Source organism: Mastomys coucha, unplaced genomic scaffold (genome assembly GCF_008632895.1).
Source record: "Mastomys coucha isolate ucsf_1 unplaced genomic scaffold, UCSF_Mcou_1 pScaffold22, whole genome shotgun sequence".
Lineage (NCBI taxonomy): Eukaryota > Metazoa > Chordata > Mammalia > Rodentia > Muridae > Mastomys > Mastomys coucha.
Genome location: NW_022196905.1, coordinates 155,141,800 through 155,166,655, shown reverse-complemented (window position 1 = coordinate 155,166,655; position 24,856 = coordinate 155,141,800). Strand labels below are relative to the sequence as shown.

Below are 24,856 nucleotides of genomic sequence, written 5' to 3'. Positions count from 1 at the left end.
ATTGAATTCAGAGCCTCTGAAAGTACAGCCAGTACTCTTTCTTTTTTTTTTTTTCTTGGTTTTTTTGAGACAGGGTTACTCTGTATAGCCTGGCTGTCCTGGAACTCACTCTGTAGACCAGGCTGGCCTCGAACTCAGAAATCCACCTGCCTCTGCCTCCCAAGTGCTGGGATTAAAGGCGTGCGCCACCACCGCCCGGCAGCCAGTACTCTTAACCACTGAGCCATATCTAGAGCTCAAGAAATTTTTTCTGGCCTCTGCACATATCAAGCATGCGTGTGGTGCAAAAACCACCCACAAGCCACAAAACACTGATGTGCGATTTTCCTGGTACAGAACCCTGATATGGATGATATGGAGCACTGGGTCACAGGGATATGAAGTGATAATTTTTTACCATACTTCTGGGATCTTCGTATTTCCTATATTCTTTCTGATGGAGTGGGTACTTAAGAAGTCTTATAACAAGTATTTTCTACCCAATTTTGACAGCTGATGTGTCCTTCCATAAAAGTTGAGTTCAAACAATCCTTTCCACAATGGAAGGAGAAATAAAGGTGAGAATATGCTTCCCACAGAGAAGGTCCAGAAATACACACACACACACACACACACACACACACACACACACAGATAGACACAGTGCAGGGACCACCTGAGAGATTCACATCATCTGCCCAAACAATGTGAGCAGGATAGGATCCATGCTTGCCCTTCAAAGGATGAAATGCCAATCTGAGCTGAGAAGCTCCCTGGTGTAAAACACACACTGAGATTCCAGAAAGAACTACATAGCATGTCATTTGTCAGCAGTGGCGTTGACCGTCTTTAGCAGATGATAGTCAAATATTGTTTTAGTCAGGGTTTCTATTCCTGCACAAACATCACGACCAAGAAGCAAGTTGGGGAGGAAAGGGTTTATTCAGCTTACACTTCTTTTGGTGCTGTTCATCACCAAAGGAAGTCAGGAGAGGAACTCAAGTAGGTCAGGAAGCAGGAGCTAATGCAGAGGCCATGGAGGGATGTTTCTTACTGGCTTGCTTGCTCAGCTTGCTTTCTTATAGAACCCAGGACTTCCAGCCCAGGGGTGGCACCACCTACAATGGGCCCTCCTGGCTTGATCATTAATTGAGAAAATACCTTACAGCTGCATCTCATGGAGGCATTTCCTCAAGGAAGGATCCTTTCTCTGTGATAACTACAGCTTGTGACAAGTTGACACACAAAACCAGCCAATACACATATACTGAGCTAAGCAGGATATACACAATCTCCTCTGGCTTGCCTTAGGGCTTGGCTACTAGACCTAGACTTATAGACTCACAAATATGCCCTGTCTCTCCGTCATTCTTCCTGGTGCCAGTCTGGAGCATGGCAGGTCCATGCAAGGCTCCTCCTTTGGGCAGAGCCCCTTTGTTTGCTCGCCTGAGTTCAACCCCTGGCTAAGGGGAGCCAGAATACTGCTCACCATCTCTGCCCAGGAAGCCTAGAGAATGGACACTGGTGGAAGGGACCACAGGAATTATCAGTGAGACCAGCACAGCGGTCACTCACAGGATGACCTGGTGAACCTGGACACAGAACTCTAAGGGGCCATCCTTTGCCAGAATGAAAAAGGGATGTGTCCCCAACCCACACACAGATAGATAACATGGCACCCCAAGTATATTGGTAAATTGTCAAATGCTATTTGAATTCACTAAAAACTCTGGAAGCAAGATTGCTACCTTTCACCCTAATTTCTAGGTATGCTTCTTGAAATGACTTCCAAGGCCTTGGGCCCAGGGATGCACCAGTCCCCAAACCCTGACAGGGAGGGAAGAGAACAGTTAACCAGCCCAAGTGTAAAAACATGGCATCCTTGAGAACACTTAAAAGATAGACCAATTGGAACCAAGGTTACTACGTTCACCTTGTGATATAAAAGTGCCTACAGTGGGAAAGGGAAACGAGAAATTCAGCCATGGAAAGTTCAGCCATGAAGACCAAGGTCAGCCAGAAACTCTAATTCGCTGTTAGTTTCTGCTCCATGCTGTGAGTGTCCAGTTTGATGACATTAGCTCTGTCTGTTGCTATTTGTTCTGCTTGGAGTCTCACCCAAGGAGACATCTGTTCTGCCCAGGACGACCTGGAATCTAGCTGGTTGCCTCAACAGGCTTTCCCAGGTAACTTCTGATGGATGTTTCAAACACCTGATTTGCTGATGTTTGCTATCTATCTATTGCTATTTTTACTTTGGCCTGCTATATTCTTCATAAACTCACATATTCATAACCAACAGCTATTGTAGATCACTCTCTGGACTGTACAGAACACACCCAGAGTGGATACACAGCCCACAACCTGCTCCTAGGTTTGCTAGCCCTGGAAGCAGGTAGGCACTCTAGTTTATTACAAAGTTGTAGAAGGCCGGCTCTGACACCACAGAGTAAACTGAAGAGAGCCTAGTGTAGAGCCAGTGCCATTAACAACCGACCCCTCCCCTGCCCCCATAGCAGCAGGAAATTTACAGAGCCACACCACTGGTAGTGCTGATGGCAGCAACTGACTGTTGAGAAACTCTGAATACTTTAAGCTCATTGGGGGACAGAAACCAAGAAAAAGAAAATTCACACACACACACACACACACACACACACAGAGAGAGAGAGAGAGAGACTTAGTAGATGAAGCAAAGCAGGTTCCAACAAGTAAATTCCAACAACTTCACACATACACACGCAGAGACAAACAGACAGACAGACACACACACACACACACACACACACATTCACAAATTGAGTGGATGGAGCAAAGTTCCAACCGTCATACATATATACATATACACATACACATATATATATATATATATATATATATATATATATACATATATATGTATATATACATATACATTTGGTGGATGGAGAAAAACTCCAAGCTTTCTCCAACCATTTTACATATATACACACTTACTCTAATGAGCAAGCTCTAACAACTTTATTTTCTTAGACTTTTCATACCCCAAAGACAAAGTTCTCAACATAAGGAGAATAATTACCTCATTCAAACACAGATGAAATTGTTACACAAGAGGGAGTTGCAGCAGGATTATTGATAACATGTTTTCCTATTAAAACCCATATCTAACTTAACATTTTTTATCTATCTTTTATTCCATAAGCTCATTATAACTTCAGAGCAGTAGTTTCATTTATCTTTTATTTTACAAGTTCATTAAACATCCAAAGGAATAGTTTTATCTACCTTTCATTCCATATGTTTAAGTTTAAAGCAATAGTTTTTTTTTTTAAAAAGGTTTTTTGTTTTTTTTTTTTATTACTTATTTATTACAAGTACACTGCAGCTGTCTTCAGATGCACCAGAAGAGGGCGTCAGATCTCATTAAGGGTGGTTGTAAGCCACCATGTGGTTGCTGGGATTTGAACTCATGACCTTCGGAAGAGCAATCGGTGCTCTTACCCGCTGAGCCATCTCACCAGCCCAAAGCAATAGTTTTTTAATGCTATAGGTCAACAAGATTTTTCCAAGGAACAGGTCACCTATTATCTTACATCTGATTTTCAAAGTCTAACGAATCATCTCTTCTCTGTTCTTACACTCAGAGTCACCCCCTCCTTGTTCATGACCTGCCTTGTCCTGGGGAACACTGATATCTGGGCCTCATCCCTAGACCTAACCTGGAATGAATGTTTTCCTTGATCATTAATTTGTCCCAAGCCTATTTTTCATCCTAGTACAATTTATGTGCTTGTAACGTATGAAAGCTCATGGTACTTCTTCTCCAACCTATGCAGCCTTTACTATTCTGCAAGGGAGACGCACACTCCCTTTAACTTTCTATCAATTATGCTAACTTCCTAAGACTATTTAAATCAAACTAACTTCCCAAAATTATTTAAATCAAACCAGGAATTCCATACAATCATTGATTCATCTAAACAGCATTCTTTCATAAAGTCCATCTTCATGTTGATCTGCAGGAAGTTTGCCCAACAGAGCGCACTGGCCCTCAGGAGTCAATCTTAATAAACGGTAGGCAGAAAGGATCTTTCTTTACCCAGTCACAGCATGTCAGAAAAATAAGGAAGAATAGCCATGACAAACCTAAGCAACACAGCAGCAGGAAGAAGCATTCCTGAGGCAAAGCCTCTGAGGCCATGACTTTCAGGGCTACACCTACCGAAGCCGCGCAAAGTGGTGGGGTGGGCCATCTCCAGAAAGCTCACATCCCCCCTGCAGCTCCCCCTGCATGTGTCTGTCACAAAGAGATGAGGAACATGACAAAAACAGTTCGGTGTCGGTCTGGATCACTCTACCACGAGGGCGGGCTCTTTCATGAGGCAGGAGACATATTATTTGGGGGTGACCCTTAGGAGATAGAATACAAAAACCCAGAGTTGTTCTCCAGTCAAACAAAGAACTGCATGCTCACTATCAAATATCTCTAAGAATGAAGAGGGAGACAGTGAGAACTTAGTCCCAAGTGTGCCTCTGTCGCACATGCAGGAGCTAATGGTGGCAAAATTCTCATCTCACAACACTGCAGCCTCCCCCATCCATCTTCCTGTGCCAAGTGTTCCCCAAAGGTACCTGCCTTCAAACACTTGTTTCTCAACTGGTCCTGCTGCTTTGGGAGGCCCTGGGATTATGAGTCACTAGAGGTAGCCTTTGAGAGTTATGGTCTGGTCTCACTTCTGGCCCAAGCTCTCTGATTTCTGACCTGCTCTTGAGACCTAATTTGCAGCTACCAACTGCTGCTATCTTAGCCACCACTTTTCCACCGCTGTGACAGAAAAGTGGGCGCTGAGATAAACATGCCTCACCTCCTTAAATTACTTCTGTTAGGTGTTTTGGTTTCAGCAATAAGAAGAAAGCAACTACCTTGCTGATTTGGAGAATGCACAAATGCTTTGCCATGATCTCCTGGTGCAAAGCTAACCTGTAAAACTCCTTAGTCAGCATGTTTACAAAGGAATTACCCGGGGGGTCTGCATAGTCGAGTTTCCTGAGAATAATGTTGGAACGAGGTCAAACCAGGAACTACCGGACTCATTAGCAAATGTTCCTAAGGATAAAGAGAGATGGTTCTACTGGGGATACAGCTGAGAGAAGAAGGAAGATGATATGAAAATGGTGGGCATACTGGGGAACATGGGATGGTGTGGGGTGGGCATGGGGCAGGGCCTGGTTGTGGGGATAGAGTGAGGATTGGGTGGGAAATGAGATAGGTATAGGTAGGGAAGAGGAAAAGATAAGATGGGGACAGAGTGGGTAATGTGGTAAGGAACATTCCAGAGTCCTTGACTGTGGTGGTCTGTATATGTTCGGCCCAGGGAGTAGCACTATTAGAAGGTGTGGCCCTGTTGGAGTAGGATGGTCTTGTTAGAATAGGTGTGTCACTGTGGGTGTGGGCTTTAAGACCCTCCTCCTAGTTGCCTGGAAGTGAGTGTTCTGCTAGCAGCCTTCGAATGAAGATGTAGAACTCTCAGCTCCTCCTGTACCATGCCTGCCTGGACACTGCCATACTCCCATCTTGATGATTACGGACTGAACCTCTGAACCTGTAACCCAGCCCCAATTAAATCTTGTCCTTATAAGAGTTGATTTGGTCATGGTGTCTGTTCACAGCAGTAAAACCCTAACTAAGACAATGACCCAAAAGAGAAGAGAAAAGGGGAGACAGTACTTAGGGAAAGAGATTCGGATTCCTTCAGCCTTAATGAGCACACAGTGGACAAAGGCCACAGCACAAAGGAATTTTTGCATAGGGGCCTCTGCTCTTTGATACAAGACTCTTAAATTTTTCTATTTTTATCAGCTTCTTCAATATGAAAAGATAGCATGAATGTAATTGGTGCAATAGTCGTAAATGTGCAAAGCTTTTTTGTTCAAAATTGGATCACCCTGAAAAGAACACACAAAGGGAAAGATGTAGGCTAATTAAGGGTCTGAACTACTGAAGGAACCACACTGTCTTCCTTAAGATCTCATTGCTGATTTGGAAAAAAAGGAAGAAAAAAAAAGATCACATGGATAGGGCAAAAACAGAACACCACTCAGGGAACACCAAGGCATATGCTACCCATCACATGTGTTCCATCCATCACATGTGTTCCATCCATCACATGTGTGCCATCCATCACATGTGTGCCATCCATCACACGTGTGCCATCCATCACAAGTGTGCCATCCATCACACGTGTGCCATCCATCACATGTGTGCCATCCATCACATGTGTGCCATCCATCACATGTGTCATCCATCACATGTGTGCCATCCATCACATGTGTGCCATCCATCACATGTGTACTACCCATCACATGTGTGCCATCCATCACACGTGTGCCATCCATCACATGTGTCTGTATGATTTCCTGGGACAGAACCATAGTGCAAACACACACTGGTCACAGCACAAGTGTTCCTCAGACTATCTACATAAGATTGTGCACTTCCTGTCTGCACGGAGGACTGACCACACACACACAATACACACACACACACACACACACACACACACACACGTTTGTGCACAGGAAACCAGAAAAAAGTAGAATATCCTTGTCCCTTCACCTCATATGACTCTAGAAATTGGCTTTGTCTGTCTGTATGGGCAGTTTTATGCCCCCGTGATGTGGCCAGCTTTGAGCTATCATAGGTCTATCCTGTGTGTGCCTCTTGGAGATCACTCTGCTCTGCCTCTCTATGCCATCATTTGGGGTATAAATAAATATTGATCTTGGTGGCACAGAGCTGACAGAAGGCATCTCAGTGCTGCAGCTCAGTGCTGCAGGTCACAGAGCCATTTGGGGCCATTACAGTGAGCTATAGGGACACATACAGAGGCCTTGATCTCGAAGGTCTGTAAAGCAGTTGATTCCAAGGTCTCCAACCCGGTTGTGCAGCATGGCCGGGTGTTCTAGCTTCTAGGGTAACTCTCAAGTCACTGGGACAGAAACCAGACTCCACTAAACAGGCTCCAGAACATCAAAGAACTTAGATCCAGAGCCCCTGATTGGTTCTCCTTAAGAGGAAGTCATTGAGAGAGACCTTTGTTACAAAATACACCATAAACTTTTATTTTCACCAGAAGCAAATGCTAACAGGTATCAACATTTGTACACCAAAGAATGAATGAGGAATGTGGATTCTGTGGCTGCTCAGTCTCAAATACAAAGTGTCCTTAGAACCCACTGGTGAGAGTGGAGATTTGTCATGCTCCCATGACAGTCTGGGCTTAAGTGTTTCTCACATTGGCTCACACATCTCCTGGCTAGATACCTCAACAGTCCTGAACTTGTGGAGTAAAGCACCTATAGAGGGAAAGGCCAATGAAGGGCCAGCAACTGCCCCAGCCTGGTACCCAGTCCCCTACAAGAGTTGGAAAGATGCACAGGTGATCGGAACTTTTACACACATCTCTGACTGACCTCCCAGCATGTCACAGGCACAGGGTCACAGAGGGGGGCAGAAACAGGCCATCCTGGCACACAGTAGGTAACAACAACTGCTACTTGCATGGTTCCCTGGAGACCCTTTGGCAGGTCTGATGAGCCAGCCCCACAGCATAGGAGGTCATGCCTGCTATCTTGCTTGCGGTTTGCCCTCAAGAAATGGAAGCCACTGACAGGAGCCTGATATAGCTGTCTCCTGAGAAGCTCTGCCAGTGCCCAACTAATACAGAACTGGATGCTCACAGCCATCCATTGGACTGAGTACAGGGTCCCCAATGGAGGAGCTAGAGAAAGGACCCAAGGAGCTGAAGGGGTTTGCAGCCCCATATGAGGAACAACAATATGAACTAACCAGTACCCCCAGAGCTCCCAGGGACTAAACCACCAACCAAAGAGTACACATGGTGGGACCCATGGCTCCAGCTGCATTTGTAACAGAGGGTGGCCTTGTAGGACATCAATGGGAGGAGAGGCCCTTGGTCCTGTGAAGGTTCTATGCTCCAGTGTAGGGGAATGCCAAGGCCAGGAAGTGGGAGAGGGTGGGTTGGTGAGCAGGGGGAGAGGGGGAGGGAACAGGGTTTTTTTTCCAGAGGGGAAACTAGGAAAGGGGAAAACATTTGAAATGTAAATGAAGAAAACATCTAATAAAAAATAAATTAAATTTGAGAAAAGGAAAAAGAAATGGAAGCCATACTGCCTCAAAAGGTCTCTGATACCAAGTCCCCCTTTCCCAGGTGACCTACAACCAATAGCAGGATGAAAAAGCACAAAATTCATCCTCTTCCTCCAGACCAATAGTCACAGGTCAGAGAAACAGAACCTAGAGGACATATACCATATATGCAGTCACAGTAGGATATATACAGTCAGGGTAGCACATATATGTAGAGTCATGGTAGGACATGTATCATATGTACAGTCATGGTAGAACATGTATCATGTGCAGTCACTGTAGGACATATGTCATATGTACAGTCATGGTAGGACATGACATATGTAGAGTCAGGGGCCTTGAGTTAGGCAAGGTCTAGAATATGTATCCCTTTTCCTAAAGCATGCTAGAAACCTAAGAGATAAGACCAACCAGACGCCGGTGGGAATTATGGAGCTAATGAAAATCCACCTGCCTCAGCCCCACAGAAGCCTCTCTGGGACAGGGGAGGGGAGAGTCTCCATTCCCACAGCATAGAGGCAGCATCATTGAGAGACACCTGAGGGCCCCTAGGGGAGGTTTCATCCTGACCTGTCACTCAAGTGACTCTCCAGGATCCTGAGTCTGGTCTGGCTGTCCCATGTACATCTCTTCATAGCCCCAGCTGTATAGATGCTGCTCCCTTCCAAAGGGAAGAGCCCAGTGCCCAAGACGAAGGGCTTCCCAGGCAGCCACCCCATAGAGTGTTCTGTGGGTGCTCTGACCTCCCACTCTGGGCCCCTGGCTGTGCAGCCTGTGGATGCTCTCAGCACAGGTTAAGGCATCAGAGAAGATTGGGTGCCTTTGAGGTGGAGCTAGCTACAGATGGTTGGAACATCCATGCTAGGATTGCCGCTTCCTCTGAAGAGTCCTCTGCTCCTTAGAAAGCTCCCATGGGCACATCATGGACTCCCTGAATCTGTGTTGCAACCCTGCTCTTTCTTCTGAAAAGAGGGCTGTACTGGCCAGTTTTATGTGTCAACTTGACACAAGCTGGAGTTATCACAGAGAAAGGAGCCTCCCTTTAGGAAATGCCTCCATGAGATTCAGCCGTAAGGCATGAATTAGGATCAAGGAGAGATGGTCCAGTCCAAGGTGGGTGGTGCCATCCCTGGCCTAGTAGTCCTGGGTTCTATAAGAAAGCAAGCTGAGCAAGCCAGGGGAAGCAAGCCTTCATGTAACATCCCTTCATGGCTTCTGCATCAGCTCCTGCCTCCAGGTTCCTGCCCTGTGTGAGTTCCTGTCCTGACTTCCTTTGGTGATGAACAGCAATGTGGAAGTGTAAGCTGAATAAACCCTTTCCTCTCCAACTTGCTTCATGGTCATGAAGTTTGTGCAGGAATAGATACCCTGACTAAGACAGGGACTGTGTGGCCCATCTGTGTTAGGATGGTGTTCTTGTCTCGTGGTCTCAGAATTAATGGCAGGCAGAGCTGTAGAAACCAATTCGAGTTCCTGCCTGTACCCAAAGGCATGCTCTTTCTCCTAAGTAGAAACATGGCCAGGGATGGGGCAGCAGAGAGCAAGAGGCAACACTCAAGAAATACCTTTATTTTCTTCTCCCAGACGGTCTGTCTGTTACCCACATTCAAGGCGCTGGCTGGGGCACAGCACTGCCACCGCTGACTTCTTTATTCTCCTCTGGTTTTGAGGTCGTCACCGGAACTAGATTACGGGGGAAAGTCTGAGTGTTTCTCTGATGAGACATGCGGCACTTAGGAGATTTTAGCAAGGGTTCAGAATAAAATAAACATGTGACAAGCATTTTCCCAGACGCCAGTTGGTAAGAGGCCTGTGCAGCCATTGTTTCCCAATACACCATGAGGACTGAAGCCTCAGCAGGAGGTCTTCATATCCCCTTTCTCAACACAGAAGGCACCAAGGAAAAGATGAGCCTGTATCCTGCAGGCAGTCCTAGATCCACAGACTAGCAGAAAAGGGTCTCCCAGTCCCACTTGCCCTGGGGGCTTCCATGAAGCCAAGGACATGAGTCTGAGTGTCAGACAAGACATATCTTCCTATCCCACATCCTGCAACAAGATGCCACCTTTGGGACATCCTTTTCTCTAACCTGGCCTTGTTCTGGACCAGGAAAGCAGCAAGAGGTCTGTACAGCCCCCTGGGAGTCACTGACCAGCAGGTGATGTGCCTCTCCCCATCCCCCGAGCCCCCCTCTCCCACCCACCCACCTACGGCGGCTTCGTCCTGCTGGGGCTTTGCTCTACACCATAAGCAGAGCTGAAAATTAAACTTTGAGCCTTGATCAGAAAAGCCTTGTCTTGGCTTCATCCTTCTCTCGCCCACCCGTCCTTTTTCCTTCCCAGCCTCCCTATCGGGTGTACCCAGTTCTCCGTGGCTGTTGAACAGCCTACAAAGCGACTGACTGCCTCCCAGGAGCCAGAGCAGGCAGTGAGCTGCCACCGCTTCAGCCATTGCCTCACCACCAGCAGCCACACTCACCCTGCAGTGGCCTCAAGGGAGGACAAGGATAAACCTGAAGGTGCTACTGGACTATCTCCAGGACACACACTGACCCAGCCAAGCAAGGTCAGAAAGGGAGGAGTCCTCCTCTTTTGGGCCTGGCCCTCCACAGTTGGGAACATTGGAATCCTGCCCAGCCTAAAACAGTGTTTGCCATTCCTGCTGAGGACCATCAAAAACAGTGAGCATGTGCAAAGGGAAGAGTCACAAGGGTAGAGACAGACACTGTTCACATCAGCCTACCTTGTACTGGGCTCTCAGTCTTCTTGATGGAAGGTACTGGAGTGAGTACTGGAGTGCCTACTAGAGAGCGGACTGGACTGGGTACTGGAGTGCGGACTGGAGAGCTGACTGGAGTGGGACTCTCTGGTGTCGGTATATAAACAGATTCCTTAAACTCCTCAGGAGGTAAGGGCTTCGGCTTTTTTTTAATCCCCTGTCCAACACTGAAGAAGAAAGGCTTGGTCACAGCCGAGCAGCTAGGAGACAGAAGCTGTCTCCTGCCCTGTGCTCTGTACACAGGCTCTGGAATGCTCTGCTCTGTGGTCTCAGCTCCATCTCTCTAAGGCAAAGCCCAGGAAGAAAGTATACACTGTGCTACAAGACAGGCTGTGTTGGCCACATGAAAGGCTGGAGCAGGTGCTAGGTGAGGGATGTAAACCCTCCCCATGGCTTTGTGCCAGTCTCAGGACAGAGCTTTAAGAGCAGCAGGCACAGCAGAGCCCCCACGGCTTTGTGCCAGTCTCAGGACAGAGCTTTAAGAGCAGCAGGCACAGCAGAGCTGGATGCTGAGTTGAATACCAGCCCTCCTCTACAGACAGAAACCAGCTGTGTGGCCTTCACTATCTCCAGGACAATGATGGATAGCATGTCCCTCTGAGTGTGTCCCACACACAGACTGGCTCAGCCAAGGGTTTCAAGCATCATGTGGGATTTGTGGTGGTTAGTATTATCAACTTGGCAAGATGCAGAATCAACCCACAGAGCATGTCTGACAGAACCTCAAGACTGGACTCATCGGGGTGGCAAAACCAACCTTTAACTATTGGCAGCAGCATCCTTCAGGCTGAGTCAAATTAAACCCTTCCTCCTTAGGTTGACTTTTTAGTCATTTTTGTTACAACAGTGCTTAAGGACAAAGGAGAGCCCAGTTGGCCCTTAGCACCAGCCATGGGACCTCCTGGGTGCTGTTTTTGATCACCATCACATTGCAGAAGATGGACCCAAGATCCACGGCTCCAGAGGCTAGGGACTCACTTCTATCACTAAGAGGAGCATCAGATGTATGAGGGAGGCAGCGGGGATCGAATGCTTGCCTGAAACCATTTCTCCTCCCATATAGAATTCAGAGCACCCACCTGTAAACTATGGCCATGATGAAGGCCCCGGCCACGAACATAATCAGGGCGAAGAACACCTGGACATAAACTGGGAGATGAGCCCTGGCTTAGAATCTGGACCCAAAGTAGTCAGGAGGGGGGGTCCCAAATCCACCCAGAGGGACCCCGTGTGGCCCAGTGCAACTCACTGTCATCCTGCCAGTCCGTTAGCCCACTGGATCAGGATGCTGAAGCTAAGAGAACATTCATTGTCTCTGGGCTCTTGAGCTCAACATGTCTCCACAGGGGGTGTCAATGTTATGAAGTCTTCCAATCAGGAAGAGGCTCTAGCTCCCACCATACTTGCCTTCACAGCATTGTGTGAGGCCAAAGTTTGAAGCTCATGTGGGCACAGCAGTCACACTATCCAATGCTTTAATTATGACACTCTTCTCTATCCCATTTCCCATTCACTCAAGGGAAAGAAACTATCCTCCCGGCAACATCCAACCCAAGGGATGCGACTCCATTCAAGCCCTACCCTGTCCCCGCTCTGAATGACTTCTAGGTGCTCCTAACGGGACTGGACAAGGAAAACCCAATTCTGCTGTATGTGATGTCATTCAAGGACACTTCTGTATCAGGGGCCTTAGAATAGCAGATATTTGTCGCTATACAGGTCTGGAACCATGAGTAACAATCAAGGCATTCCCCAGACCTGAAGGCTCTGAGAATCCTCAGCCTATTTCATTATGGCCTCTGATGGTTTCTGGTGATCTTTGGCTCCTCTGTGTTTCTGTGTCTTTTCTCTTTGAAGACATGTGGCCTGTTGGGGTCATCTTGTTCCAATGTGACAGCATCTTTACCAATCACACCTACACAGACTTTTGTCCTAGTTAACATTAACCACCAACTTGGGTAGACTAAACTCATGTGAAGCCAGAGTCTCAACTGACTAACTGCCTTTATCAAGGTGGTCTTCGGGCCCAGCCAACCATGGGCGGTTCTATTCACTAGTCAAGTGGTCCTGGGCTGTGTAAGGAAGCTAGTTATGGGTAAGCCCGAATGAACCAACAAGCAGTATTCTTCCATAGTTCTAGCCTCTAGGTTCCTGCCTTAACTTCTCCAAATGATGGATTACAGCCTGGAAGTGTAAGCCAGATTAACCTTTTACTTCCCTAAGTTGCTTTTGGAAAATATGTTCTATCACATCCATAGAAAGGACATTAGCACAGAAACTGGTACCAGGACTTAAGTAGCATGTTGCTGTAATGGACCTGACCATGCTATTATTTATGACCTTGGACTAGTTTGTTGGAGGATTGTAGGTGGTTTTGGGACTTTGAGCTACAAAATCCATCAGTGTTCAGATCTTAATGACCTGTTGTTGTGGGAGCTTGGAAAATAATGCTGAGAATAACGCAGTGGAGGCCTGGCTTGTGAGGTTTCAAACACTTCATAGGCACTGTGTATGAGAAAATTCAAATTAAGAATCTGTGGTTGCTGGTCAGGCTAAGTCTGGAAATCATTGGTGATTAACAAGAGATTGGCACCATTGAGGTGATAATGCCCACTGTTCTTTGGGGCCATAGGAAGTATTTCCTCCAGGTCAACACTTAGAAGTTATCATCTAAGAAGGCCAAGACCACATCTCAAGCTGGAGGATGAACTTGGTAATGTGTAAAAGTCACCCACATTCATACTGTTTTGAAGGCATGAAAGATGCAAGATTGAGGGACTGAGGTCTGATACCATGTAGCCGGGTCAGCATCCCTGAAGGAAGACAAGAGAGGCCAAAGCTGAAGATGTATCAGTTACAGTGAAACCCCCAGGATATTGGAGATACCGGGACCATTTGATATCCACCAAGAACAGCAGCAAGTGTGGAGTGTAGCTGGCCTGAACATAAAAGACAACCTGCATATTCTGAAGATGAATGACAGAGCTGGGGAGATGTGGCTGCCCAAAGCCTTTGAGCTGAAAGATCATGAGTGACCTTCTGGTAGATGCCAAACACTGAACTACAGAATCTTGATCTTGGTTCTGCTTAAGTTTGATAGTTCCTATGTCAGGGTTCTTCTGGAATAAGATGTATTTAATTGGTTTTTGATTTTATAGAAGTCCACAGTTAAGAGACCTCAGAGTCTTTAAGAAACCTGGGATCCTTTCAGAAATTTTTATAAGTGCTCTGCCTACAAGTGTGTGTGTGTGTGTGTGAGAGAGAGAGAGAGAGAGAGAGAGAGAGAGAGAGAGACAGAGAGTTTATCAAGTACATGCCTGGTGTCCATTGAAGTGAGAAAAGGGTATTGGGTAATGGAATGGAGCTACAGATGGTCATGAGCCACCTTGTGAGTGCTGGGTACTGATCCTGAGCTCTCTGAAAGAACAACAAGTGTTCTTAAACACAGCCATTTCTCCAACCCCAGAGCCCTTGGACTTTTCTTAAGTGGTGGAATGTTTAAACACCATGGAACTTTTACATTAGACTATGTTTTATAGTCTAATATTACCATAGATCTTTGAGACAAAAATAAAAAATTGTGGCTTAAAGTGTTGTGTATGTTTGTCCATTTGTGAAGAGGTGGACTGTCCTGGTTAGCTGTCAGCTTGACAGATTAGAATCACCAAAAAAGAAGTCTCAACTGAGTAATTGTCACTATCAAGTTGGTATAAGCATGATGGTGAGAGATTTTCTTGGTTGTTACTTGATATAAGGGAGCACAGCCCGCTGTGGGTAGAACCATCCCCTGGGCCCACTGTGGGTAGTACCATCCCCTGGGCAAGTATCCTGGACTATATAAAGAAGCTAGTAGAGTGTAAGCCTGAGTGGTAAGCCAACAAGCAATATCCCTCCATGATTCCTGCCTCTGGGTTCCTGTCTTGAATTTCCTGGGTCTGTGACCTGGAAGAGAAAGCCAGACATTCCTCTCCAAGTTGCTTTTGGTCAGCATGCTCTGACACAGCCACAGAAAGAAAACTAAAGCAATGCCTTTGACAAGATAGACCACATACACCAGCCCCAGACAAGATAGACCACATACACCAGGCCCCAAATCTTGTTTTGGGCAAACAGAGTTCAAGTCACAGCACAGCTAGAGAGCAAGTTGCCCCCTAGGCAATGGGCAGGATTCCAACAGGATCCATGAGCCCTGGACTACTTTGAGGTTCTCTAGGAGGCAGAACTACAAGATCCCTTACATGAGGGCAGGAGCTGAGAGCTGAACGAGGGTTGAACCCAGCAGCTCATGATGTCAAGACAAGTCTTTCCATCTCACACTGGTGTGAGCTCTAAGGCAGACACCCAAAACTGGCTACTCTAGTCTCAGCAGAACCAGAACCGCCCAGCAGACAGAGACTATGGGGACACAAGCCTGGCTGGTATGTTTGATGTAGCACCTAATCTCAGCCCCAGTGAAGCCTGGGAGCGGTTGCCTCAAGGCTGAACTTTGGGGGTAACTTACTACAGCATAAAGTGATACAGTACGAAGTGTGTACGAGCAGCCCCCTTCCTGATGTTGAGCCCACAGAATCAAATGGAAGGAAACGTGTTTGTGGCTGAGTTACGGGCATTCAGGTAAAACCCCACAAGTTCTTGAATCCCAGAGTGATAAAATCAGAACCATACATGAGCATGGCACATATAATATTTTCATGTTTTAGTATCAGCATCTTCCACATGGCCCGACCTCTTAACACAAAAGATGTCAGAAGGTGGTCTCTCGTCCTGCTGTCAAGCTAACAAAAGCAAGAGACGGACTCTGTGTGTCCCTCTGCACAGCACCTGGCTGTGAGAAGCTGCATGTGTGGTTTGTCAGGAGTCATATATTGTGACTACTCTTCCCCAGACAGAAGAGAGTGTTATTTTCCTAAGGGTAATATCTCCCCAGCAGAGCTAACAAAAGTTTTGAAATCATCTCAGCAAGTCCCATGAAGAGCCTGAAGTCAAATACTTAGAAGAAATGACACATTAAATAATGTGCCCTAAATCAAGGCTGGAGAATGAAGGCGACTCTTCCCCTTCCAGCTCCCAGTTCCTTTTTGAAAAATCTAATGCTAATTCCCCAAGTTCATATTCTTAATAATACAGATTATGCCATAACACAATGTGCACTTCAAACCAGCCTATTTAAGAAGTTGGTGAAAGGTTTTCATAACATGGAATTATACGCACAAAGAACTCCTAACACCCTGTCACTGAATCCTACAACTTACACAGCACAAAGGTTCATTTGCTGCCTTGAATGAGAAAGATGTCAAAGAAATGAAAAATAATTTGAGGGCACAGTGAGAACCCAAATGTAGGGCTCACTGCCCAGAATCTTCCTACAGATGGCCCCACCTCTTAACAAGAAAGATGTCAGAGTTAAGAAAAAGTCGTGCCCACACATGTGTTTACGAGTGGGGGAAGATGGACAGAGGGCCAGTATCTGTTGCCATGATATGATGTTGTGATCCCTTGCCAAGCAGAAGCTCCCGGGAGTCTGGGTTGCTTTCTGGGTTCCTGAAGGAACCACGGCTAAGATGCTTCAGGGGCCACAGCTTGTTCTCAAGAGAGTCGGTCCTGGACCTGGTGTAAGCAGTAGGTGGCACACACACTCACAAAGCCACTCGCTCGCGTCTTCTTAGACATCTACCAGAAGGCTGTCCAGAGGACACAGCGATCAAAAAGCAATGGTTATCTAGATATATCTCTAAAGACAGGGTCTGCCTTGAGGAATCAGCTCCTCCCGTCCCACTTTGGAGTTCTATTTCCCGGGGTATGTAGCAACTGAGATAATTACTCCAGCTCTTGGCTCGGACTAGAAACCGAGTGTGCCTCACGTGCTCACGTGGAAATGACTGAAAGCTCCTCCTAAATGTCTCGTGAGTGCTTGTTTCTCCTACTTCTCAAGAGCTCTGAATGTACAACTTTACAGACATGGACTGTTGGTCACTTTCCTGTTGCTGCGACCAGGCACACTGACTATGAAACTTAAGGGAGGATTTATCTCAGCTCACAGCTCAAGGGTGCCATCCATCATGGTGGGGAAGTCAAGAAGGCAGAGCTAGTCATGCTGCGTCTACATCCAGGAAGCAGAGGGATGAATGCCTGGGCTCAGCTCACTGTCACAGCCACTGCAGCTCATTGGATAGCTCAAGTCTGATCTCAGGACTGTGTTGTGTTCTAGTGTAGTGCTAAAATGACCTCAGGAGAAACCCAGTCACATCGTGTCCCTTCGCTGTCCCCACCAGCCTGGCCCAGTCAGACTCTCAGCTGGCTGCAGCTGGCAGCACCCTGTGTCCAGCAGCTGTCTCGGTAGGGACATTCTCATACCCAGCCTTCATAATCCTAGCCTTTCCCAGGAAGGAGAGTGGTGAGAAGCCCCTCCCGCTCTGCACAGAACAAAGGTGTTCGAGGTTGTGATGGGTGGGACGGGACACAAACAATGGACAAGGACCAGGACTGGATCACTCACCGGGAACAACTTTCTCGTAGCAGACAGCCTTGTAGAAACAGCACCCGAGCCTCCTGCACTGGTCCCTGGTGACATTGTAGTCACAGATGTTATACAGAGGGATGTTACACACTGCAAGGCACAGACACAGCACTGACTTGGCAGAAAAAAAGGTGGGGTGGGGGTAGGGAGTGCTGGGAGTCTGCCAGATTGAATCGAGGTTCTGTTAATTTGTTATGAGAATCCTACTTTGAATTAAATTTCTGAACAAAATAATGTAAAGTTAATTACTGAGCATAATACAAAGGCCCCTGAGGACCAGGGCGATGAGGCATCATCTTAGCAGCCAAGCCAGGCACGGGATCCATCCAGGCATCCAAGAGGGCTAATACACGGCCACTGGGGTGGCCAGGTCACTCCGTGCAATATGCACACTGTGGTACAGCATGAGCCTTAGCTAGCAGTGTGGGCTGAGGGTTGCTCCTGAGTTTAGAAGCTGAATCCAAAAGACAGAAGTTGGCACTGGAGAGATGGCTCCCAGGCTAAAAGTGAATATCTTGTAGAGTCCCCAACCCTCGGGCGGGAAAGCTCATGACTTCTAACTCCAGCTGTGGAAGATCTGGCACCTCTGGCCTGTTGACACTGCTTTCAAATCATACAGTCACACACAGACACGTGAACATCACTAAAAACAGATCCTAAAGAAAACTACAAAAGATGGAACCCCCCCCCCCCCAAGGGGAAAATGGTGGTTGTGAAGGAGATTCAAGAAAGGACACAGGAGAGACTATTCCCTCACACACTGATTTTGACTTGGGAAATGCGGTATTCAGTGGTGGTGCCAGTTGACTAGACCAAATGGTAAACAGGTCACACAGGTCCAATGTCCAGCCTGAGGCCAGAGGGGCGAGCCCAGCCCTGGGAAGACAAAGGCAGGAGGATCCTGGGGCTCATGAGCAGCTAATCTAGCTGAGCATGGGTTGTCTTACAGTGTCACGTGTGCTCAAATGAACATATACTGTGACGTCCCCTTCCTTAAGAGTCACAGACATGGGTGCCAGAGTCCCCAGAGACGGCATGGGTGTGAACTGCCCTCCTGGATGGACCGCCAAGGGCACAGAGCTGAGCTGCAAGGCCAAGATGGACTCTCGGGGACTGGGGACATGGAAGGTCATCCTGTTCTGTGTGTGGACACTGTGTCTCTCTGGCTCAGGATAAGCCAGTTAGGTCCACTTTACTCACCACAGGCCTCCACGAAGGCACAGAGATGGCATGGACACAGTGCGCAGCCATGTACAGAACCAAGGTAACTGTTGTGGCAACACTAATTGAATATGCAGATCAACTTAACAGACAGGTTAGACTTACCAGGCAAAGGCTAAGCCTGAGAAAGACTGCCCATCCCTCAACCTTGTCTCTGGCCGGTCCTGAATGAGAGCTCTGGAGGCAGCCTCTGCCTGGCCTGCCTCAGGAAAGCCTGATCTCCATTCCCCAGGTTATCCCATTTTAGACAGCCATGCACAGTGGACATGTAGGACGTTGTCGGGCAGCATCCTACCCCTAAGCATGCAGAGAGCCCAACTGAGAATAGAAAATCTTTGTGCCCAAACAAGGGGATGGCACTCACACCCAGCAAGGGCAGCAGGAAGGTGCAGAGATCCCCCAGGGGCCAGAATATGTTGATCAATTCCTGGTCTTGCTCTAAGTTACTTCATGTTGTATAAAATTGTTTTCTCAGACCACTTTGCCCAGAGGGACTCCATTTTACAAGTGACTTTGGACTCCACTTTGAGGATATGAAAGAGTGGGCAGAGGTATGAACAGCACCACATGTCTAGCCCCACCCATGCAGATTGGCAAGGGACTTAGTCTTCAGAATGGAAAGAACACCATTTGAAAACTCACTGGGGTCAATCTGAGACTGTAGGGATCCATGGGCATGTTAAAATCTTACCACAGAAGCTAGGCCCCAAGAACGTATGGGACACACCAGACCCAGGGAAGGGTGTAACTTCCTCCCCTCCCTCCCCACCAATGAAATGGAGACCCTATACCCCAATGGCCTGTCAGCTGCTATCATTGTGTGACTTAAGGACTGACAGGCAGGTCCTGTCCCCACTATGATGTGGCCTACTCAGTTGCTGTCTGTCCATCTGCCCACTCACCCATGTGGGCTTGCTGTGTACCCAGTGCCCAGTTTTTCATCTGAACAGAGTCTACCCCTGCTGCCTCTGCAGCCAGACTTGACTCGGCAGTGCAGCTCTCGAGCTCCTGGCTCATGGCGGTCTGACTCAGGGCAGACCTTCTTCCTTGAAACTCCTTTAGGTTTGTTATCAATAGGCTCTACCCACACTTCGATCAGGCACTCCAGAGCCGTCGCTACCACATCCTCTGTAACCTTTAGTATCTATTCGGTAACCCACATGCATGCAATATACAGAGACACGGTGATGTGTTTACTGAGGGGTGTGTGGTATGAGGGGTGGCTCAGGAAAGCTGGTATCTGGTAAATGGCTGCCACTGCAGCTACAACATACCTTGCGGCTATATTGTCAATCAATTAATCTGACGTTGTGGAAAGACACCAACATGTGCGTCAGTTTCAGGACTCATCTTACTCATGACAGAATGGTTTAAGAGCTGACTAGTCTAAGCATACCTGGCCTAGGAGATACTTAGCATCCATGGGTCCCTCTCAGGATGCTGTGTGTGAGACAGGTGGGAGGCCGGGCAGAGCAAGGGTCTGGAAGAACACTTCACAGGGCCAGCATGGACTGGGTTCTGCCCTCCCAGGTGTCCTACCGGCCTCTGTGCCTTTACCTGGGTTGACATCAGGCTCGGCCCTGCTCTGCCTCTGTGCCTTTACCTGGGTTGACATCAGGCTCGGCCCTGCTCTGCCTCTGTGTCTTTACCTAGGTTGACATCAGGCTCTGCCCTGCTCTGGGTCACTCCATTACGTAAAGCAGCAGCTCTTCAGGCTCTCCCCTGCCCTGAGGGACTCCACACTGAGGATGAAGGAAGACTGTGAATCTGGGTGAATAACAGCACCAGGTGACAGGAGCCACCCAGGTGGGACTTACCTCTAAAAGTAGAAAGAGTACTGTGCTGTATATTTTTCAAAACAAATGAGATGTGTCCAGGGTGCTCTGTGCACAGATTATGGGAAGGATTCAGGATGAAAGGGAGACCTGGATGCTTAAAGATCAGACGAAGAGCTTACCGGCCACACCACAGGGAAGGTGTGATGCCCTCACCTGGACCACTCAAGGATACCTCACACTGTGGTCGCAGCAGAACCACTGGCCTGGTACCTGGCAGCCCCAGTGTGCATCTGGACCAACAGAGAACTCCCAGTGGTCTCAGGGGCTTTGGCTCAGCTGGGTGCCAACTGATGATGTCATCTCAGTCAGTTCACTGCTCAGTGTCACCTTTCACTGTCCCAGTCTCCACCATACCTTGTGCCCGCAGCTCAACTCTGCTGCTGTAGCCTAACCCTACCCCAACCCCAAGCCTCTGCATCTCCATCAGCACCCTTTTTGGACTCTGCTCTTGTCCCTCTTTGGAATCCTTGGACTCTCCTAAGGCCTGTGTTGCCCTCTGTTGCCCCTTCTGTAATACATGTGTGTGTATGTGCATATATATACATATATATACACACATATATATACACATATATACATATACAATCAGTATATATTAATGTATGTTATATGTAATTTATTGTATAATTAATAATAAAAGTAATGTTAATATATAATGAACATTAATATATTATATAATATATTCACAGAGATGTTTTCTGTGTGATGTGCAATCTGAAGACTGGTATTAATAGTTACAACCAAACTTTAAGAACCTGTGCTCAATTGAGCGGGAAAGTGAAAGTGCCAGACAAGTCAGCCAGCAAAGCTATTGAAATGTGAATGCATTGTTATTCAAAACTTCCGACATTGCAGAAAGAAAGCCTAGCTTCACCTCTCTACATTTTCCCAACAAGCTTTTGAGGCTGAAAGGGACAATAGGAGTGTGGTCCCGTCACTTATCATGGTCCAAGCTAGAAGGCCAGCAGCCAGGCAAAGCATGGGTCCACAGCTTGGAAACTCCAGGAGATGAACACCAGGATGATCTCCTGCCCTGGGGCTGTAGCTAACAGTTCCTAGCTACTTTATGTACCCCTAAGACAGCCTCCTACCCCACGACACAGCTTACCTGTATCCTGAGCTCTCCTCTCACCTGGCCCCTGAAACCTGCAGTGGGGTGTCTCAGCCCCAGGCATAGGTTTTGAGGTCCAGTGTCCAACAGCTCCCAGGAACCTCTTGCAGAGGTAAGTGGGTAATGATTCCCAGCCCATGAAGACGGTTCCCCAGGGCCCATGTCTTTACACAGAGACCAAGAGGCTGCCCACAAGGGCCTTAAGGACAGGGTCCCTCTACCCTTTGTTATAGCTACTGCTTTCCGCTGGGCGACGTCAGAGCCACTCGATCCCAGACAAGCATATAGAGAAGTTTCTGCTGCTCTGTGGCTCCAGTCTGCCTCCATCTCTGTGTTTTGTTTGTTCTGAATCAGAAATTGCAATCAGTCCTTTTAAGAGTCTTGGGCCTGTGGCGGTGTCTGGCCCCAGCATGGCATAGTGCCTCCCCAACCCCACCATGGCTGAGCCTCCCCTCACACTCCCGGCCTCTAGGGAGAAGTTGGCTTTCTTTTAGGGAATCCCATAGAAAAATGCTCCTGGCCTGCCTTCCAAGGGAGACAAACAAAAGATAAACCCATTCCTTCTGCTTCTCCATGTCATATGGCATGATGGCAATGCATGAACACATGCTCCATTAAGGGGGAAAAAGGAGGTTCCAAACAGTGAGACTCGGGAGGGAAGGTGACAGTGGTCTGAGGCTCCTCCTGGGAAGCACACAATTCTAGAAGGTTCTCCTGCCTGACTTAAAGTAAATGCAATTATGCCCTGTACAGTCAACATGCCTTTGAGAAAATCCTATTTTTGCATGGCTTCCATACCCAGGGTCAAGTGTCTCATGCCTGCTTCCATTAGAGGGGAGGCAAAGTGTGCTTCTTTGTTGAAAAAAAAAAAACAAAACCTTATGATATAAAAGCCACTTCTAACATGAGAGCTTTAAAGTGACTGAAGGGTATAACCAACCGAAAACGCCGGAACTCCCTGTTGTTTCTTAAGCTGCTGTGAGAAATCCCAAGGAGCTGCTCTGTAATGACTCGACTCAGAGATCTCAAGGTGGCCCCCGGGGGTTACCTGGAAACACACTTCAGAGTGTTTCCAGGCTGCCAGTGCTTCCAGAAGGCACTGACAGCTGAATTCTCCTTGCAAGCAGCCCCAATAGCCTCTCCCACGTTACCTGCGAACTTCTTCAGGAGGCGTGGTGGGGACCTCTTGAATTCTGTGGTATATTTCATGGTTGCAGCTGACAGGGAGGCAGGGATCAAATATGCCTGGAAGACAGGACACCTCAGGACAGGGGTCCAAAGCATCCATATCTGGAAGATGGGAACACCCCAGAATAGAGGGCCCTAGACCACCCAGCACAGGGGCCCAGGGCATCCACACGAAGAAGATGGGAACACCCCAGAATAGAGGGCCCTAGACCACCCAGCACAGGGGCCCCAGAGCATCCACATGGAGAAGATGGGAACACCCCAGGATAGAGAGCCCTAGACCACCCAGCACAGGGGCCCCAGAGCATCCACATGGAGAAGATGGGAACACCCCAGGATAGAGGGCCCTAGACCACCCAGCACAGAGGCCCAGGGCATCCACACAGAGAAGATGGGAACACCCTAGAAGAGAGGGCCCTAGACCACCCAGCACAGGGGCCCAGAGCATCCACACCGGGAAGATGGGAACACCCCAGGATAGAAGGGTCCTAGACCATCCAAATCTGAAACACAGAACATCTCAGCACAGGGAGGACAGGACTTGTACATCTAGAAGATAGCCCAGGTCCCTCAGCACACAGGGGCCTCGGCGGTCACACCTGAAGACAGGCCAGAACACCTCAGCACAGGGTGGCAGTATGGCCATCTTTGGCGTGTGTTGTTTGGTACTAGAGAATTAACAGGTCAAGCTTTGAGGGCTCTTCCTGGCCTCAGGGTAGAGGGTGTGGCCACCAACCTGTCCATCATTTCCAGAACTGAGTCCTCTGTACTGCCTCCCTGGCAGCCTCTTAAGTAGGAACAAGGTTTTGATTAAACCAGGAACTGGCTACCTCTTCCTCTTGCCTATGGCTCACAAGTAGCTGGGGGGTTGGGGTGGCCAGAAGAAAACCAGTCCCTGCCTATTGTGACATCATTTGGAAGCTCGAGATCATAAAGGGGTTAGAGCACCTCACTCTCTGGAATGGGTGTGGAGAGAGAGGTCCAAGTACACTCCCGGGCTGGGGAAAGACCCTGTGCCAAGTACTGTTCTGAAGCCTCAAATTAGAGTTCAAGTCCCCTCTTCCTGCAAGTTCCCCCTGCACAAGCCCGACCTTGGCTGCAGGACCAGACTTTAAAATCTTATCATGGGACTTATGGTTTCTGGGAGCGTGTTTTTGCAGACACTATTAGGGTGCAACCATGAACACAACCAGGTCCCCTCTGTCCACACAAGATGGAAGAGGGCACAGTGAGCCCTATGCCTACACCCCCAGCGTGGGTCCCTCCTGCTTACCACTGGGCAAACTCGTCCTCAGCAAGGGGCTGTAACAGTGACAACCTTTCTTTTGTTCCTTGCTGGAAACTGACATATGTTTTGGTATTTCCCAGGTGGGTCAGGGCTGGGGGGTGAGCTGCTGGAGATGGTCCCCTTTCTGACTGCCATGTTCTGAGGGAGCCTCCCTGTGGCACACAACTGAAGGCCAACACAGGGCTCCACTGAAGCCACACTGCTCTCTTGCTTACGGAGATGCAGTATTTAATTAACTTGGTTTTATTTGTAAACAAATATGGTTGGCATTTAATAACCAAGAGGATGTGCGTAAGAAGCAGCTCTTGAAAACATGGCAACTTTACAGAATTAAAAGCCAGCAGCTGCATAATATGAGGGGAATTAATTACCCTGGGAGCTACTGCTCCCAGGGGTGAAGCTGGTGTTCGGCTGTCACTGAAGAAGCAAGTGCAGCCAGGTGCAGAGGAACCAGCGGTCTTGTGTGTGGAGGGCAGGAAAGCAGAGATTGCCTGGATGGAGGGTGGAAAAGCAGGGAGTGCCTGGCGAGGCTCCCTTGCTTTCAGTTTCTCAAAGCCACCAAGAGCCAAGGCAGAGCCACCACAGGGCAGAGCCACCACAGGGCAGAGCTGAGCTGCAGGAACATCTAGACTCAGCAAAGGCAGGGACCCAGGTCCAAAACAGCCCAGGTGCTCAGCTCTGGTATGTTCAGAGGGAAGGTGTGGGCATGTGTCACTCACACTTGCGTGATGGCGGTATTTGAGGCGAAAACTTCAAGGAAAGTCAGCCTCCTGCCTCTGCATTG

The 24,856-nt window shown here is 48.1% G+C and overlaps 1 protein-coding gene across 2 annotated transcripts; it reads right to left on the bottom strand.

Moving 5' to 3' along the window:
* Positions 1-9,684: 9,684 nt before the first annotated feature.
* On the bottom strand, positions 9,685-23,672 carry Tex29 (testis expressed 29). 2 transcript variants are annotated; one of them, XM_031339071.1, is made up of 6 exons: positions 23,521-23,672; positions 22,748-22,886; positions 17,406-17,516; positions 11,989-12,058; positions 10,874-11,076; positions 9,685-9,814 (listed from the first exon to the last, which is right to left on the bottom strand). In XM_031339071.1, exons 2-6 carry the CDS (start codon positions 22,878-22,880, stop codon positions 9,738-9,740), a joined length of 594 nt encoding a protein of 197 aa, XP_031194931.1. In that variant the 5' UTR covers positions 22,881-22,886; positions 23,521-23,672; the 3' UTR covers positions 9,685-9,737. The 2 variants fall into 2 exon arrangements, with proteins under 2 accessions (XP_031194931.1, XP_031194932.1); XM_031339072.1 differs by having other exon boundaries at positions 22,748-22,841.
* Positions 23,673-24,856: the final 1,184 nt, after the last annotated feature.

Coding starts and splice junctions, on each gene's coding strand:
- Tex29 (XM_031339071.1), bottom strand. CDS start 22,880: ATGCTTTGGACCCCTGTCCTGAGGTGTCCTGTCTTCCAGGCATATTTG. Junction 11,077..11,988: donor ATCATGGCCATAGTTTACAG/GTGGGTGCTCTG, acceptor TTTCTTCTTCAG/TGTTGGACAGGGGATTAAAA. Junction 9,815..10,873: donor GACTGAGAGCCCAGTACAAG/GTAGGCTGATGT, acceptor CCCGTAATCTAG/TTCCGGTGACGACCTCAAAA.